At 46.8% G+C, this 16,180-nt stretch overlaps 1 protein-coding gene across 1 annotated transcript in view; it reads left to right on the top strand.

The window, feature by feature from the left end:
* HTRA4 (HtrA serine peptidase 4) overlaps positions 1-16,180 on the top strand; it is a 48,738-nt gene that overhangs the window by 20,948 nt on the left and 11,610 nt on the right. Inside the window, exons 2-5 of the mRNA XM_083179877.1 lie at positions 7,760-7,859; positions 9,754-9,958; positions 10,647-10,841; positions 10,969-11,001. Coding sequence (XP_083036003.1) covers positions 7,760-7,859; positions 9,754-9,958; positions 10,647-10,841; positions 10,969-11,001 — 533 coding nt within the window. The remainder of the gene's footprint in view (positions 1-7,759; positions 7,860-9,753; positions 9,959-10,646; positions 10,842-10,968; positions 11,002-16,180) is intronic.

Raw genomic sequence — 16,180 nt, 5'->3', positions numbered from 1 at the left:
GCATTTGCGATAGCATTGAACCTTGATATGTTTGCGGTACAAAGAGCTTAAAGAGGTGCTGGTAGCACCATTAACAGAATTATTCAACCAGTCACTAGCTTCTAGAGTATTTTCAGGGGACTGAAAAATAGCAAATGCGGTGCCACTGCACAAAAGTGGAAGCAAGAAAGATGCAAACAACTACCAACCAGTGAGTCTTACATCAGTAGTAGGAAAATTAATGGATACACTATTAAAATAAAGCTGTAGATTAACTCACCAGGTAAGATCATGCAAAACAAACCTTTTGGGGTTTTTTGACTGGGTGACTAAAGTAATTGCATACCTCCCAACATGACCCTCTCCAGGAGGGACACAATGCTCTGCTCCTGAACTTTCCTTTTAATGTATGATTGCCATCACCTGTTTTAAACAGGTTTATTGATAAGCAAGGTGTTTCAACACAGGTGATGGCAATCTTAAATTATGAGGAAAGTCCAGGAATAGAGAGCACTGTGTCCCTCCTGGAGAGGGTCATGCTGGGAGGTATGTAATTGGTGGGCCATAGAAATAGCTTATCTACACTTTAGTAAGGCTTTTGATACTGTTGCACATACGAGACTGCTAAATAAACTCAAAAGCATGAGATTGGATACTATGATGTCTGAATGGGTAAGAAAACAGAATGATTGCATTCATAGAATGGTAATGTTACAAGTGGAGTAACCCAGGGATCTGTACTTGGACCAGTGCTTTTTAATATCTTTATTGGTGACATTGCACATGGAACTGAAGGTAAAATGTGCCTTTATGCAGCTGACAAAAAGGTATGCAACAGGGTAGACACACCAGGAGGGTAAAATAAATGGTTGATGATCTAGGCTAGAGGAATTGTCAAGAGCACGGCAATCACAGTTAATGACAAAAAATACAAAATCACGCACTTGGATTAAAAAAACTAAAGGCTAAATATGGTATTAACCCTTTTGAGTGCCAACATCTCTGTGAGTGATGTGCAAAATGTCTGCTAAAAATGCCAGCTCTGGAGGCAATATATCAAGAAGGCTATAAATACAGTAGAGATGGTAAAAAACAGGCAGCTAAAATGGTGCATGACCTACAGATGGAGTGCCTCTCAGCTAGCGCCGTGGCTTACCAGAATGCCCCCCGCTGGCGAGATGGCGCTCCATCTGAAGGGGACACGCAAGTGTCTTGTGCGCGTGCGTCCCCTTCCGGCGGTTGGCGATCCGACCACAAAACCCCCGCCAGAAGAGAGGCGCTCTATCTGTACATCACAAAACTTACAAAGAAAGACTAAAAAATATCAATATGTATAGTTTGGAGCAGAGAAGAGAAAGGGAGGCATGATAGAAACGTTCACATACTGTATACCAAGGGTTTTAACAAGGTCCAGTAGAGAAACATTCTTCAAATGAAGGGAAGTATTAGAACACAAGGACATGCACTGATACTGGGGGAGGGAGGTTCAGGGAAATCTGAAGAAAAATTCTTCACAGAAAGGGTAGTAGATAAATGGAATAGCCTCCTATCAGAGGTGGTAGAGGCTAAGACAGTAGAATAATTTAAACATGCATGGGATAGACATAAGGATATCCTTACAAAGAAATATCTTATCCGCCATAAAATGTTATGTTTCTAACGTGACCATCGGTCCTGGCGTTCCTCTGCGACCGCAGCCTGAGTAAGTTTAACCTTGCTCTGGGTGCTTGTCGCAGGCTGGCATGAGAGTCCAAGGAAACTTGCGTTGCAGTCCTTAATATGGATACTCCTGAAAAATGGAGGTGAAACGCCTGCCGGCCCTACCCACGAACACTTCTCACTGTTACTCAGACAGAGGCATTCACTGTTTTGCGTGGTGATGCTCCTATATTCATGGGGCTAAAAGGAAGAACAACTTATTCAGGGGCTGGCTGGCAGCTTTGAGCCTGGGGGGCAAACACAAGCAAGTGGCCCAACACATTGCATTGACAGACAGTTGGTGATGGCAGCATGAGGGTGATGGCAGTGTGTGGGTGACGGTGGTGGGAGGGTGATGGCTGTGAGTGGGTAATGGTGGCGTGAGTGACGGCATCATAAAGGTGAAGGCAGTGTGTGGGGGAAAGGATTGTGTGAGGGTTAAAGCAGTGTGTGGCTGATGGTGGCAGTGAGTGGGTGAAGGTGGCATGAGGGTGATGGCAGTGATTTAGTGATTGCTGCATAAGTTTGATGACAGCAGTATGAGCATACCTCCCAACATGACCCTCTCCAGGAGGGACACAATGCTCTCTTTCTGGACTTCCCTCTTAATTTATGATTAAAATAACCTGTGGTGAAACACCTTTGTTATCAAGTAACCTGTTTAAAACAGGTGATGGTAATCATAAATTTAGAAGGAAGTCCAGAAACAGAGCATTGTGTCCATCCTGGAATGGGTCATGTTGGGAGTTATGGTATGAGGGTGATGGTAGCATGAGAGTGACAGCAATGTGTTGGTAACAGAAATGTGAGCGTGACAGTAGCTTTAGGGTTATTATTACAGTGTTTGCGTGATGGCAGCAAGAGGATGACGGCAGGGTGAGGATGACAGTAGTGTGTTTACAGCAGCTTGTTTCATTCTTTCACTCGCACAAACCCTTTTACAGCCTGCACATGGGTAGTTACCTCCTTAGTCTTCCAGGATCTCCCGCAGCAGCCGAAAATTGATGGCCCCTTCCCAGCCGCTCACCATCAAGGTCATCTTCACATGGGGAACCCCCAGCGAGCCAGGCGTGAAGCACATTCAAACTGTCACGGTGGGGAGCTGGGGCTGTAATAGCTGCAGAGCAGGTGCTGACTGTAGTTTGTGCACGATGCCCCAGAGAGCGGGCATATGAGGTTTCGGGGAGCAAGTGCTGTAGGCTGCTGTGGCCCTAGCACAGGGGTGGCCAAACCTGTCCTCAAGATCTACCAACAGTTCATGTTTTTCAGGCCACCTGTGGATCTATAGTAGGAATGATGCAGCAGGTTTGAAAATGTGACAGTTAGTAATGACTACAGCTGTGCACCAGCTAGGTGATCTGGAAAATGTGGACCGTTGACCGGTTTAGCCAACCCTGTCCTAGCAAGATGGCGGGCACAGGCGGAACTTCCTCTACCTCCTCATACAGCTGAAGGCAGAGGAAGCAGACAGGGGATGGACTAGATGCCTGCAGCCGGGAGGCAGGACTGAGCGGCCATGGAAAAGATGCTACAGCCAGGTGGCAGGGAAGACAGAGGTCCCAATGCCGGGTGCTCAAGCTGCTGGGAGCCAGACAGAGGCAGGGTTGGAGCTGCCAACTGAGTAAGGGAATGAATGGGCCAGCACCCCATGATGTCCCAGTGGCTGGGCCCAGGACTCCAGACCCTGCAGTACCCCCCTGGTTGCTGGTGGTCCGTGGAACAGGAGATGCAGCTGGCGGGATCTGAGTTATTCTGACTAATTGCTATGTTGCTGGCTGCAGGACCACTGTTCTCCCCCACATGACTGATAGTGGAAGAAGTCTGTGTAGCTGGCAGCAAAGTACAACTGTGCTGGCCCGGGGAAGCATGTGGCACCCTGCCCCCCCCTGCCCAGCCCACCACTGAACTTATTCCACATGCAGTCTTTTACATAAGATTTCTGCTGTTAAGTAAATTGTCACAGAAGTGGGTTAGGATGGGTTTGTGGAATCACACCGGGACTAGAGATTACTTGGTTAAAGCGAGCAGGTTTAATTATGGACTTTTTTAGAAATGAAAAACAATAAGACAAGTTCCAAATAACGTCTTTCAGATAAATAAAAATAGTTCAAGAGGTGAGAACAAATATGTCTTTGCGCGAAATAACGGCTGACTAGAATGGACACGGAGTTAAGAATGATTATGATCCAGAGGCGAAAACTGGAAGAAATTGAGCACAGATGTGGATTTGTAGATCCAGGATGAAGTTCTTGAAGGGGTTCTGCACTGGCAAAGATGTTTGAATCTGGAATGAAGAGCTGGAAGGAGCCAAAGACAAAGAGCAGGGCCGGCTCTACCATTAGGCAGCTGCATAGGGCGCCAGGATCTGGGGGGGCACCACCCAGTCTACAAATCACATAGTTAAGGATTTGTATGTGGAAGACATCCTTGTGGTACTTAATTGGCAGCTGTGGAACTTCTAAAACTCACAGTGAGTTGCTCTCAGCAAGCAGAAAACACCCAAGATCCAGGACAGGTGACAGAGATCCAATATATACTGCTGATCTATGTACACAATATCCGTTTTCCCTGTGAATATTTATTACATGCATATTTACTGATCCAAATTGTGTGATAGTCTTAAAGAACGAAGTGGAACGCAAGCGCGACTACGTTGGAATGCACAGCCACGTCTAACTCATTGCAGCGCGATCACTTCCGGCAATTGGAACGCATGGAGTGATGTATTTCCGGTATACGGAACGCACCGCCATCTTCCTTTCACACAGAATCCGGATATTGGACGCCGAGTAGCGGCAGCTGCACTGTATTTTTTTTAAGGATAAGGGGTATATATATGCCTGCCTGGGGACTTTTTAAACACGCTTCTGAAGAAGGAACTTTGGTTTCCGAAACGCGTTAAGCGTGTTCTATCTGCGTTTGGACATTGGATTTCCGGGTAGCAGTACTCACGGCAAAGGAAGATCCTGGACTGAGCCCCCCTTGATTCCAGACCAAGGGACCCTGGACAGTAGCTCTTCCCTGAAAACATCTTTATGCCTGCTGCTTTGCCTTGGATTCATTGTTATACGCTTTTATAACCGACAACACTTTGTAAGTGTATCCACCCTATTAAATACTTTTTATCATAATGATCTGCACCATGTTTTTCCCTATTGTGTCTCCCATTTATGCCTAATAGGGGAGAATTCACTTGGATGTATGTGGAAAACTGAAACCACCCAATGCATTCAAATCCTGTGCGACACTGAGAAGTTGTATTTGGTTTTGTATAAATATTTTATTGTATATTTTCCATCTGAGGCTAATCACCCTCGATATTTAGCTACCACTGAGCGCTATCTGTCAGTTCCACTCCACCTTTTGTCACAACAGGCCGAATATCGCCAGAGCTCTCCAGGAGTGAGTGGCTCAGAAGACTATTTGTGATGACACTGAACCGTATCCGGACTCATGATAGATGAGCCGACATGTGCCGACAGGCAGTGTTTCATACCCTACCATCCACTACTGGGTATGTGGTCAATATGCTGGCGATCGGAATCCCGGTGGTCAAAATACCAACGCCGGAATCAATGCCGGCACTTTGAGGGAGAATAAAATAGTGTGCCGAGCATTGAGAGGCACCGGGCCCGCTGCGTGGCGAGCACAGCGAGCCCGCAAGGGGGTGGTGAACCACGGCCATCCCTTGTCGGCATTGCGGCGGTTGGGATTCCAGCATCGGTATTTCGACCGCCGGCATATCATACCGGACCCCACTACTGCGTGGAGGACCCTGTCGACCATATGACTGTAGACCTAGACATTGTAGATCTAAAATACCATAACCCACTAAACAGTCTAGGCCAGGGGTAGCCAACTCCAGTCCTCGAGAGCTACCAACAGTGCACATTTTCCATGTCTAGGGCTGCCACCTCTCCCGGATTTCCGGGATTCTCCCATTTTTAGTGGAAACCCTCCAGTAGGCTTTTCCAGTCTCCCGGATTCTCCCAGAATCCGGGTGTCTAAAAAAGCCTCCTGCCCTCCATTGTATTTCCCCTCTGTGGCCTGCCTCCGCATCCTGACAGACGCTGATGCGCTTGCGAGATGATGATGTCATCTCGCGAGTTTTCATTGTTCAGGCCCGCCACAGCCCCGCCGCTTGTATGAAGCCTACCTGTCTCCTCTGCTGCGCTGCTGCCTGTGCCTACAACAGATCTGACAGGCAAGGCTGCGAGTCTGCGCGCGGGTGTCCTGTATGGCCTCCTCTCTGCTGCTCCCGGCGGGGCAAATCGCCGAACATTCCTCATCCTCCTGCGGAGGAGAGTTTACCACAAAGCTGTGAATGGTATCAAGGCTCCAGATGACGGAGACAGCTGTCTCAGCCGCCGGCTCCTATACCGAAGTAGGAATGGCCATTGTTGCCTTTTGCCATCGATGGCAAAAGTGCAATTGGCCATCAATAGTGTATTACTATGCCATCGATTTTTTTTTTTACATGGTCATCCATTTTCTTTGAATGGCCTGTGAGTCAATCAAAATACAGGGCGGGGCTTCATGGGTGTCAGGGGCGGAGTTATGCTCCGTGTCCTGTTCCCTTGGGGAAAAAAGCGAGACCAAACTATTTGATTAAGCTTTACATCAATGGTTCTCAAAAACAAAACTATTCATCATCAGCCATAAACCATCAATGATTTTTAATCATTGATGGTCAAGGGCCATCACTTTACCGAAGGGGGCATTTCGCTGTTGTCTCTTATAGATTGTAAGCTTGCAAGCAGGGCTCTCCTGCCTCTATGTCTAGTTGTTATTACCCAGTTTGTTTTATTACTGTTTCCAATTGTAAAGCGCAACGGAATCTACTGCTCTACATAAGATACTGTAAATAAATAAATCGGCCCCACTGTCCTTTATGAAATATGACTGAGGCAGCATGACATACAATGTTTGGGTACTGGATGACCTCCCGACAGTTGGGAGTCCAATGGTAAATAGAGTGACATCGGGATCCTGACTTACGGGGGCTATTCTCCCTTGTGGGGGTCCATGACCCATAGGGGGAGAATAGAACCTATGGTGAGCGCATCTCCAGTGTGGAGCACTCAGCAAGGGTGTTTGTTAGCACTCCCCCCCGGCGGAGTCTCGGCAGTCAGGATTCCGACATCGGTCTAAGACCATAGGAATCCCAATGTTTATCTTCTTTTTCACATTGTCTTTTTTTACTACTGTAGAGGTGTCACTGGGCTGTAACTGGGCATGCTCACGTAGGCAAATTGCAGAGAGGGTGTGCCAGTAGAACTGCCAATCATGAGCGTTAATACTCATATTTCCAGGTGGATTTTTTTGTACACAGCGTACTATGGGGTGCACCTGCCACAATATCCCTGTAACTGTTCATACAGCCAAATATAGTAGAGATGTGCAGGTTCTGATTTACTCTGATTTCAAAGCAGGATCTTATTGGCTATCCCAAATCACATGACAGTTGTTGACAGTTGATAGCCAATAAGATCCTGCTTTGAAATCAGAGTTAAGGGGTGTACACACAGAGCAAATTTGTGCTATTTTCTAAGCAATCTAACTAGATTGCTTAGAAAGTAAGCACAGATCTCTCCGTGTGTATGCTCCGAGAGATTAAATATCTCTTGCTAACTAAGTCAGTGCATGCAGTCCCAATCTAGTTAGATTGCTTAGCACATGACTGCAAATCTCTCTGTGTGTACAGAATGAGAGATACTGATGGCAATCTCTCATTTTGAACAACTACCCGGCCTTTTTTTGCTTAAGCAAAATTGCTAAGAAAAATTGCTTAGCAAAATTGTTTAGCACAAATCACTGCGTGTGTATGTGCTCTGCATGGGATATCTTGACACCAGCAATATTGCTTAGCAAAATTGCTTAGCACAGATCTCTACGTGTGTATGCCCCTTAAATCAGAGACTGCACGTCTCTAAAATATAGACATTTTTAGTATTAGATAAGAAGCAACATGAACCAGGTTTACTTCCAATTCAGACAACAAACCAAATTAAACAATATATAATCCTCTGAAATGATCTTTCTATATCTGGCAAGTTAACAACTTTACATATATTTTTTAAAGGTTCAAGTTATCCTGACAGCCTGAGATACAAGTTTAATTTCATAGCGGATGTGGTGCAGAAGATTGCCCCGGCTGTTGTGCATCTGGAACTATTTAGAAGGTAATATTCTATGATAGGGATTTATGCGGTGTTAATGTAAAATGTAGTGACTATCTGATATGTCTGATTTCAACCAGGCACTTATTTGCTGGGAAGAACGTTTTACCCCTTTTATCACCTTAAGATCAGTACACATTATACCATTTGTACCCAGCTTGACAGTGGCAGGACCCGGCAAACAACATCTCCAGTTGGCCCTGCATGTAGGGCAGATGGAGGGTGTTGCTGACAACAGGCAGGAGCGCGCATCGTTAATGACATAGTGGGTACACACTAGATCAGTGGTGGCCAACCCTAGCCCTCGAGAGCTACCAACAGTTTACATTTTCCAGACAACCTAGCTGCTGCACAGCTGCACTCATTAATCACTGACACATTTTAAAAGATACACAGATGGAGCTAATTAGCTCACTTGTGATTCTGTGAGGAGACCTGCAAAACATGCACTGTTGGTAGCTCTCGAGGGCTAGGGTTGGCTACCACTGCACTAGATGATGTGTCCGATACATCAGTCCAATACACTGGATAGGACAACATATCGTCTAGTGTGTACCCAGTTTAAGAGTCGAAAAATCCTTGCTTAGTGGGTGGCTGCAAATAACTTTCACAGTTTCCATTCCAAATCACCCAGCAGGTCACATGTTCCAGGTCAGCTGAAATCATGGCTGCTTTTCGACAAAACTGCCCCGTTTTTGCCAAACCACATTCATTCGACAGTCGGAACATTGAATACCGACTGTTGAGATCATGTGGGAAAACTACTTGGATTCTGACTGTCAGGATGTTCCGACAGTTGGAATCCTGGGATTGAATACCCCTCTAAGGTGTGATACATATGCCCTTGGTTATTATCTGTCGTTATAATAGCTTTCTCTGTAGGACATCACAATTTACATTTTGTTTCTCGCAACTATGAGATAAATTCCTTTATGTCAGCTGTGATATGTCTCCTACAGACACATGTGAAGCATGGGAAGGTTGATTTGCAATCATTAAATAGAGATTTTACCTCATATGTGGCAATGCAGGACCCTATAGTTATAGTTGTATTAAAAGTAGTGACCTGTGTACATGAGCCGGACTGGCCCAGCGTCTGTTACAAGGGCAAGCTCACTGGAAGGCATCAAGTGATACAGCCCATACCTTTCATTACGATAGGTATTATCCATAGATAGCAATGGTAACCTATTTGTATGAAGCTGCATGAAGTTAGTTAATGGGGATCACCAATTTTACTTTCTTCTTCATTAAGCACTTTGGTGGAGCACTTCTCAAAACCTACCTCCCATCATACTAGGGTGTGGTAAATGGTCCCGACAGTCATTAGCCCGACGTGGGGATCCCGAGTGGCCGGACCCAGACAGCATGGTGAGCGCAACCAAGCCCCTTGCGAGCTCGCTGCGCTCGCCACGCTGCGGGCACGGTGGCTCGCTATGCTCGCCACCTATTCTATTCTCCCTCTATGGGGGTCGTGGACCCCCACGAGGGAGAATAGCCGGTGGCCGTCGGGACCCCGAGTGTCTGGGTTTTGACTGTCGGGATCCCGACGTCGGGGTAATGACTGCTGGGATGCCCACTATCGAGAAACTGTCCGGCACCCTCCTACTATATGACAGCAGACTCCTGTCACACTTGTCAAGCATGATACTTCCCTGGCTTGAATCAGGCAGTCATGTACTCAACAGGAATGTTAAGGCCCCCATACATTTGTCTGATTTGGGGCGATTTGACCTGATTCCGACGGTTCGGGTGGAGAATTCGCCCCAAATCAGATGTGCTTGACATCCCATCGGGTCCATGCGCATCAGCCCTGCATACGGGTCCAACCACTGATGGAATGGTCTGTGGAATGTTTCTGACAACTGTAAAATGAGCAATTTTTTTCCTGTCACAGGTCCCCATTCACTGGTCAGGAGATGGCTGTGTCTAGTGGCTCTGGGTTTATCGTGTCTGAAGATGGACTCATAGTGACAAACGCTCATGTCCTCACAAACAAGCAGAGGATAAAAGTGGAAGTGAAGGACGGTGCTCATTATGATGCTAAAGTGAAGGACATTGATCAAAAGTTGGATATAGCACTGATCAAAATCGACCCAGATGTGAGTATCGCAGAGAAACATGCCCCCTATTAACAGCAGCGCCATCTTATTATATGGGCACACTGGGCAGCTGCACACAATTCTAGGGGCCATTGAGAATGGGCAGGTGGTATTCACACAATCATAGCGGCAAGGCAGAATATTATACCTGACTCCCAACCTGCAGCGGGACAGTGGATGGCAGTCAGCATGCTGATTGGTGGATGGCTGGACTATTCACCTGAGTGCTGAAAGCCATTCACTGTATGGAAACTTGTGGGAGCATGTTATGATTTTTCAATAAATTCCATTTAAATCGGTGTGCAGGGGCCCCAGTGCATTGCTTTGCTTCGGGCCTATAATAATCAAAGCAATGTGGCATATCATTAACTTTATAAAGATTCAGTGACATCACTGAGGCACTTTATGACCAATAGGGTATGGGTTCCTAATGAATTAATTAGCTGCATTCTCTTGAATAATCATTCTGAGTTTAGGTTATTGGTGGTCTTTGATATATTCTGTAGCTTATTCTTTTTAGCCTTCAATGTACTGTAGTAGCCAGTAAGGGAATGGGCCGGCACAGTAAACATTTGCACAACTAATGTGGGTACTAATGCTATACCCTCACGTTACACCTTTCACTGTTGTCTGTTACTCTAGGCTCTGTACTAGGTTGAAACTAGCACTGTACAATGTCATTTTCCAGGCACCACTCCCCGTGCTCATGCTGGGAAGATCCTCTGACCTCAGACCTGGAGAATTTGTGGTTGCTCTTGGTAGCCCGTTCTCTCTACAGAACACTGTGACAACCGGGATCATCAGCACCACCCAGCGAGGCGGCAAGGAACTGGGGCTGAAAGATTCCGACATGGATTACATCCAGACAGATGCCATTATTAATGTAAGTAAAATAAATATATAGAAACATATGGGAACTTGGAGATCATTATACTCTACTTTTATTTATATCTAGCTTTAATCATTTTATTTATTTATGGACATAAACATCTTTCTGTTCTTATTCACAGTATGGCAATTCTGGAGGACCATTGGTAAATCTAGTAAGTAACCATTGTTCCCTACTCTATACACTAAACCCCTCTATCGGTGTGCCCAATTGGGAGGGGGGGGGGGGTTGGAGTCATTAAAACTCGTAGAGAGAACAAGTCACGAAGTTGCCCAGAGTAACCAGATTCTATCATTTTAGAAAAAGTTCTATAAAACCGATAGCTAGAGGTAAATTTACTAGGATGGGAGATCTCTTGAAGATAAGATGTTGCCCATAGCAACCAATCAGATTATGTTATCTACTAGAACAGTGCTTCTCAACATCGGTCCTCAGGACCCCCAAACAGTGCATGTTTTCCAGATCACCCGGCAGGTTCACTCATTAGTCACTGACATTTTAAAAGATCCACAGGTGGAGCGAATTATTTCACCTGATTCTGTGAGGAGACCTGGAAAACATGCACTGTTGGGGGTCCTGAGGACCGAGGTTGAGAACCACTGCTGTAGAAGGTGCTAGATAAAGAAGTAGAAGTAGAATCTGATTGGTTTCAACAGAACTTACATCTTAGTAAATTTACCCCCTTGAATCTGATTGGTTACTATGAGCACTAAACCTCTTTAGAAGCTTTGATAAATCTTCCCATTATGCATTTAAAAAATTTTCAGTAGAAAAATCAGTATTTGGAGGTTAAAGGCATCCCTTTTTTCTCAGTTTACTGTGCTGAAGGAATTCATGTAAAGGCCCACATACAACAGAGGGCAATGGGCTGATCCCCTGATCTGTTTCAAAACATGTTTAAAAATCCCGATCCCCCAATCAAAATTGAGCATTTTTAACATTCCATTTCTGTCAGTTTTCAAGCATTTCAAAGCGAATCGTTAACTGTCATTTGCTCCCATGATTTTTGTTCTAACCAGCCAGATCACACAATAAATATTTGGGCGCATGGCCATCCTCAATTTCTCCGATTCCCCAGTGGATCGGCAGTGCCAACAGGTCGTGTGATTGGGTCATCACGGCACCATATGTATGAGGACCTAAATATTGTAAATTGGCAATGCAGTAATTGATATGTACTACCTTTATGTTGTGTATCTTTATATAAACTGTCTAAAGTAAATATATTTGTAAGTACTTTCAAGTAAATTATATTTTTGGGAATATTTCATGAAAGGTTTCAAATACAATAACTAAGGGAGGAAAGGATAAAAAAGTGAAGGAGAGTGGAGGGTGGGGGCAGTGGTGGTTGGGTAGTGGGGAAGATGGTTTGTTGTTCTTTGGGAATTAGGGCTGTTATTAATGGAGGGGGGAGTTGAGTCTTGTTTCCTTTAATGGCATACATATAAATGACTGGTAGTGGAGATGCCAGCATTCAGAATACCAACAGCAACATCCCGATGGAGGGAATACCGGCAGGGGTCAGGAGAGTATACTTAATTTCCCCATACTTGCCTACCCTCCCGAAAATCCCCCCCCCCGTAAGGGTGGGCAATCTTCCTACAAGCCCACGGACCCCCGCATTCCCCCCAGTCTCCTCCTATCCTGCAGGTTCAATACCGGCATTAGCGAGGGGGTGGGGCTAAAAAGATGCAAATCACATAATTTTAGAGATGTCCCTCCAAGTACACCCGCAAATCGTGCCACTTCTAAGGGTGGGGTGGAGCTTGATGACGTTAGGCTCATGTCCAGGCCCCAGAAGCGCAATGAAACTTTCCTCTCCGAGGTGACATGCAGAGATGTAGGGACAGAGTGGATAGGAGGGAGAGGTCCGGCGGATCAGATGTGCAAGTCATGATGTCATGAGGTCAATATGAAAATGACACCACCGCCCGGCGCGATGCAGAAAATAAGCCCACAAGGCCATCGGCCCTTCTGGCATTTGCTAGAAGTGCCAGGTGGCCAGTCCGGCCCTGGGGAGAGCTGATATATGGAGATGTCCGGAGAGAGTGGATAGGAGGGAGAGGAGATATGTGGAGATGTAGGGAGAGAGTGGATAGAAGGAAGGGGTGATATGTGGAGATGTAGGGACAGTGGATAGAAGGGAGGGGTGATATGTAGAGATGTAGGGACAATGGATAGAAGGGAGGGGTGATATGTGGAGATGTAGGGACAATGGATAGAAGGGAGGGGTGATATGTAGAGATGTAGGGACAATGGATAGAAGGGAGGGGTGATATGTGGAGATGTAGGGACAATGGATAGAAGGGAGGGGTGATATGTAGAGATGTAGGGACAATGGATAGAAGGGAGGGGTGATATGTGGAGATGTAGGGAGAGAGTGGATAGAAGGGAGGGGTGATATGTGGAGATGTAGGGAGAGAGTGGATAGGAGGGAAACGTGATCTGTGGAGATGTAGGGACAGTGGATAGGAGGGAGGGGTGATATGTGAAGATGTAGGGACAGTGGATAGGAGGGAGGGGTGATATGTAGAGATGTAGGGAGAGAGTGGATAGGAGGCAGATGTGATATGTGGAGATGTAGGGACAGTGGATAGGAGGGAGGGGTGATATGTGGAGATGTAGGGACATTGGATAGGAGGGAGGGGTGATATGTGGAGATGTAGGGACATTGGATAGGAGGGAGGGGTGATATGTGGAGATGTAGGGACATTGGATAGGAGGGAGGGGTGATATGTGGAGATGTAGGGACATTGGATAGGAGGGAGGGGTGATATGTGGAGATGGAGGGGTGATACAGTATGTGGAGATGTAGGGACAGTGGATAGGAGGCAGGTGTGATATGTGGAGATGTAGAGACAGTGGATAGGAGGGAGGGGTGATATGTGGAGATGTAGGGACATTAGATAGGAGGGAGGGGTGATATGTGGAGATGTAGGGACATTGGATAGGAGGGAGGGGTGATATGTGGAGATGTAGGGACATTGGATAGGAGGGAGGGGTGATACAGTATGTGGAGATGTAGGGACAGTGGATAGGAGGGAGGGGTGATATGTGGAGATGTAGGGACATTGGATAGGAGGGAGGGGTGATATGTGGAGATGTAGGGACATTAGATAGGAGGGAGGGGTGATATGTGGAGATGTAGGGACATTGGATAGGAGGGAGGGGTGATATGTGGAGATGTAGGGACATTGGATAGGAGGGAGGGGTGATATGTGGAGATGTAGGGACATTGGATAGGAGGGAGGGGTGATATGTGGAGATGTAGGGACATTGGATAGGAGGGAGGGGTGATACAGTATGTGGAGATGTAGGGACAGTGGATAGGAGGCAGGTGTGATATGTGGAGATGTAGAGACAGTGGATAGGAGGGAGGGGTGATATGTGGAGATGTAGGGACATTAGATAGGAGGGAGGGGTGATATGTGGAGATGTAGGGACATTGGATAGGAGGGAGGGGTGATATGTGGAGATGTAGGGACATTGGATAGGAGGGAGGGGTGATACAGTATGTGGAGATGTAGGGACAGTGGATAGGAGGCAGGTGTGATATGTGGAGATGTAGAGACAGTGGATAGGAGGGAGGGGTGATATGTGGAGATGTAGGGACAGTGGATAGGAGGGAGGGGTGATATGTGGAGATGTAGGGACAGTGGATAGGAGGGAGGGGTGATATGTGGAGATGTAGGGACAGTGGATAGGAGGGAGGGGTGATATGTGGAGATGTAGGGACATTGGATAGGAGGGAGGGGTGATATGTGGAGATGTAGGGACATTGGATAGGATAGAGAGGTGATATGTGGAGATGTAGGGACATTGGATAGGAGGGAGGGGTGATATGTGGAGATGTAGGGAAAGAGTGGATAGGAGGGAGGGGTGATATGTGGAGATGTAGGGACAGTGGATAGGAGGGAGGGGTGATACAGTATGTGGAGATGTAGGGAGAGAGTGGATAGGAGGCAGGTGTGATATGTGGAGATGTAGGGACATTGGATAGGAGGGAGGGGTGATACAGTATGTGGAGATGTAGGGACAGTGGATAGGAGGCAGGTGTGATATGTGGAGATGTAGAGACAGTGGATAGGAGGGAGGGGTGATATGTGGAGATGTAGGGACAGTGGATAGGAGGGAGGGGTGATATGTGGAGATGTAGGGACAGTGGATAGGAGGGAGGGGTGATATGTGGAGATGTAGGGACATTGGATAGGAGGGAGGGGTGATATGTGGAAATGTAGGGACATTGGATAGGAGGGAGGGGTGATATGTGGAGATGTAGGGACATTGGATAGGAGGGAGGGGTGATATGTAGAGATGTAGGGAGAGAGTGGATAGGAGGCAGATGTGATATGTGGAGATGTAGGGACAGTGGATAGGAGGGAGGGGTGATATGTGGAGATGTAGGGACATTGGATAGGAGGGAGGGGTGATATGTGGAGATGTAGGGACATTGGATAGGAGGGAGGGGTGATATGTGGAGATGTAGGGACATTGGATAGGAGGGAGGGGTGATATGTGGAGATGTACAGTAGGGACATTGGATAGGAGGGAGGGGTGATACAGTATGTGGAGATGTAGGGACAGTGGATAGGAGGCAGGTGTGATATGTGGAGATGTAGAGACAGTGGATAGGAGGGAGGGGTGATATGTGGAGATGTAGGGACATTAGATAGGAGGGAGGGGTGATATGTGGAGATGTAGGGACATTGGATAGGAGGGAGGGGTGATATGTGGAGATGTAGGGACATTGGATAGGAGGGAGGGGTGATACAGTATGTGGAGATGTAGGGACAGTGGATAGGAGGCAGGTGTGATATGTGGAGATGTAGAGACAGTGGATAGGAGGGAGGGGTGATATGTGGAGATGTAGGGACAGTGGATAGGAGGGAGGGGTGATATGTGGAGATGTAGGGACAGTGGATAGGAGGGAGGGGTGATATGTGGAGATGTAGGGACATTGGATAGGAGGGAGGGGTGATATGTGGAAATGTAGGGACATTGGATAGGAGGGAGGGGTGATATGTGGAGATGTAGGGACATTGGATAGGAGGGAGGGGTGATATGTGGAGATGTAGGGACAGTGGATAGGAGGCAGGTGTGATATGTGGAGATGTAGGGACAGTGGATAGGAGGGAGGGGTGATACAGTATGTGGAGATGTAGGGACAGTGGATTGGAGGCAGGTGTGATATGTGGAGATGTAGAGACAGTGGATAGGAGGGAGGGGTGATATGTGGAGATGTAGGGACATTGGATAGGAGAGAGGGGTGATATGTGGAGATGTAGGGACATTGGATAGGAGGGAGGGGTGATATGTGGAGATGTAGGGACATT

Source organism: Crinia signifera, chromosome 4 (assembly GCF_055691185.1).
Source record: "Crinia signifera chromosome 4, ASM5569118v1, whole genome shotgun sequence".
Taxonomy (NCBI): domain Eukaryota; kingdom Metazoa; phylum Chordata; class Amphibia; order Anura; family Myobatrachidae; genus Crinia; species Crinia signifera.
The sequence above is the reverse complement of the archived record's forward strand: the minus strand, read 5'-3'. Positions and strand labels throughout refer to the sequence as shown.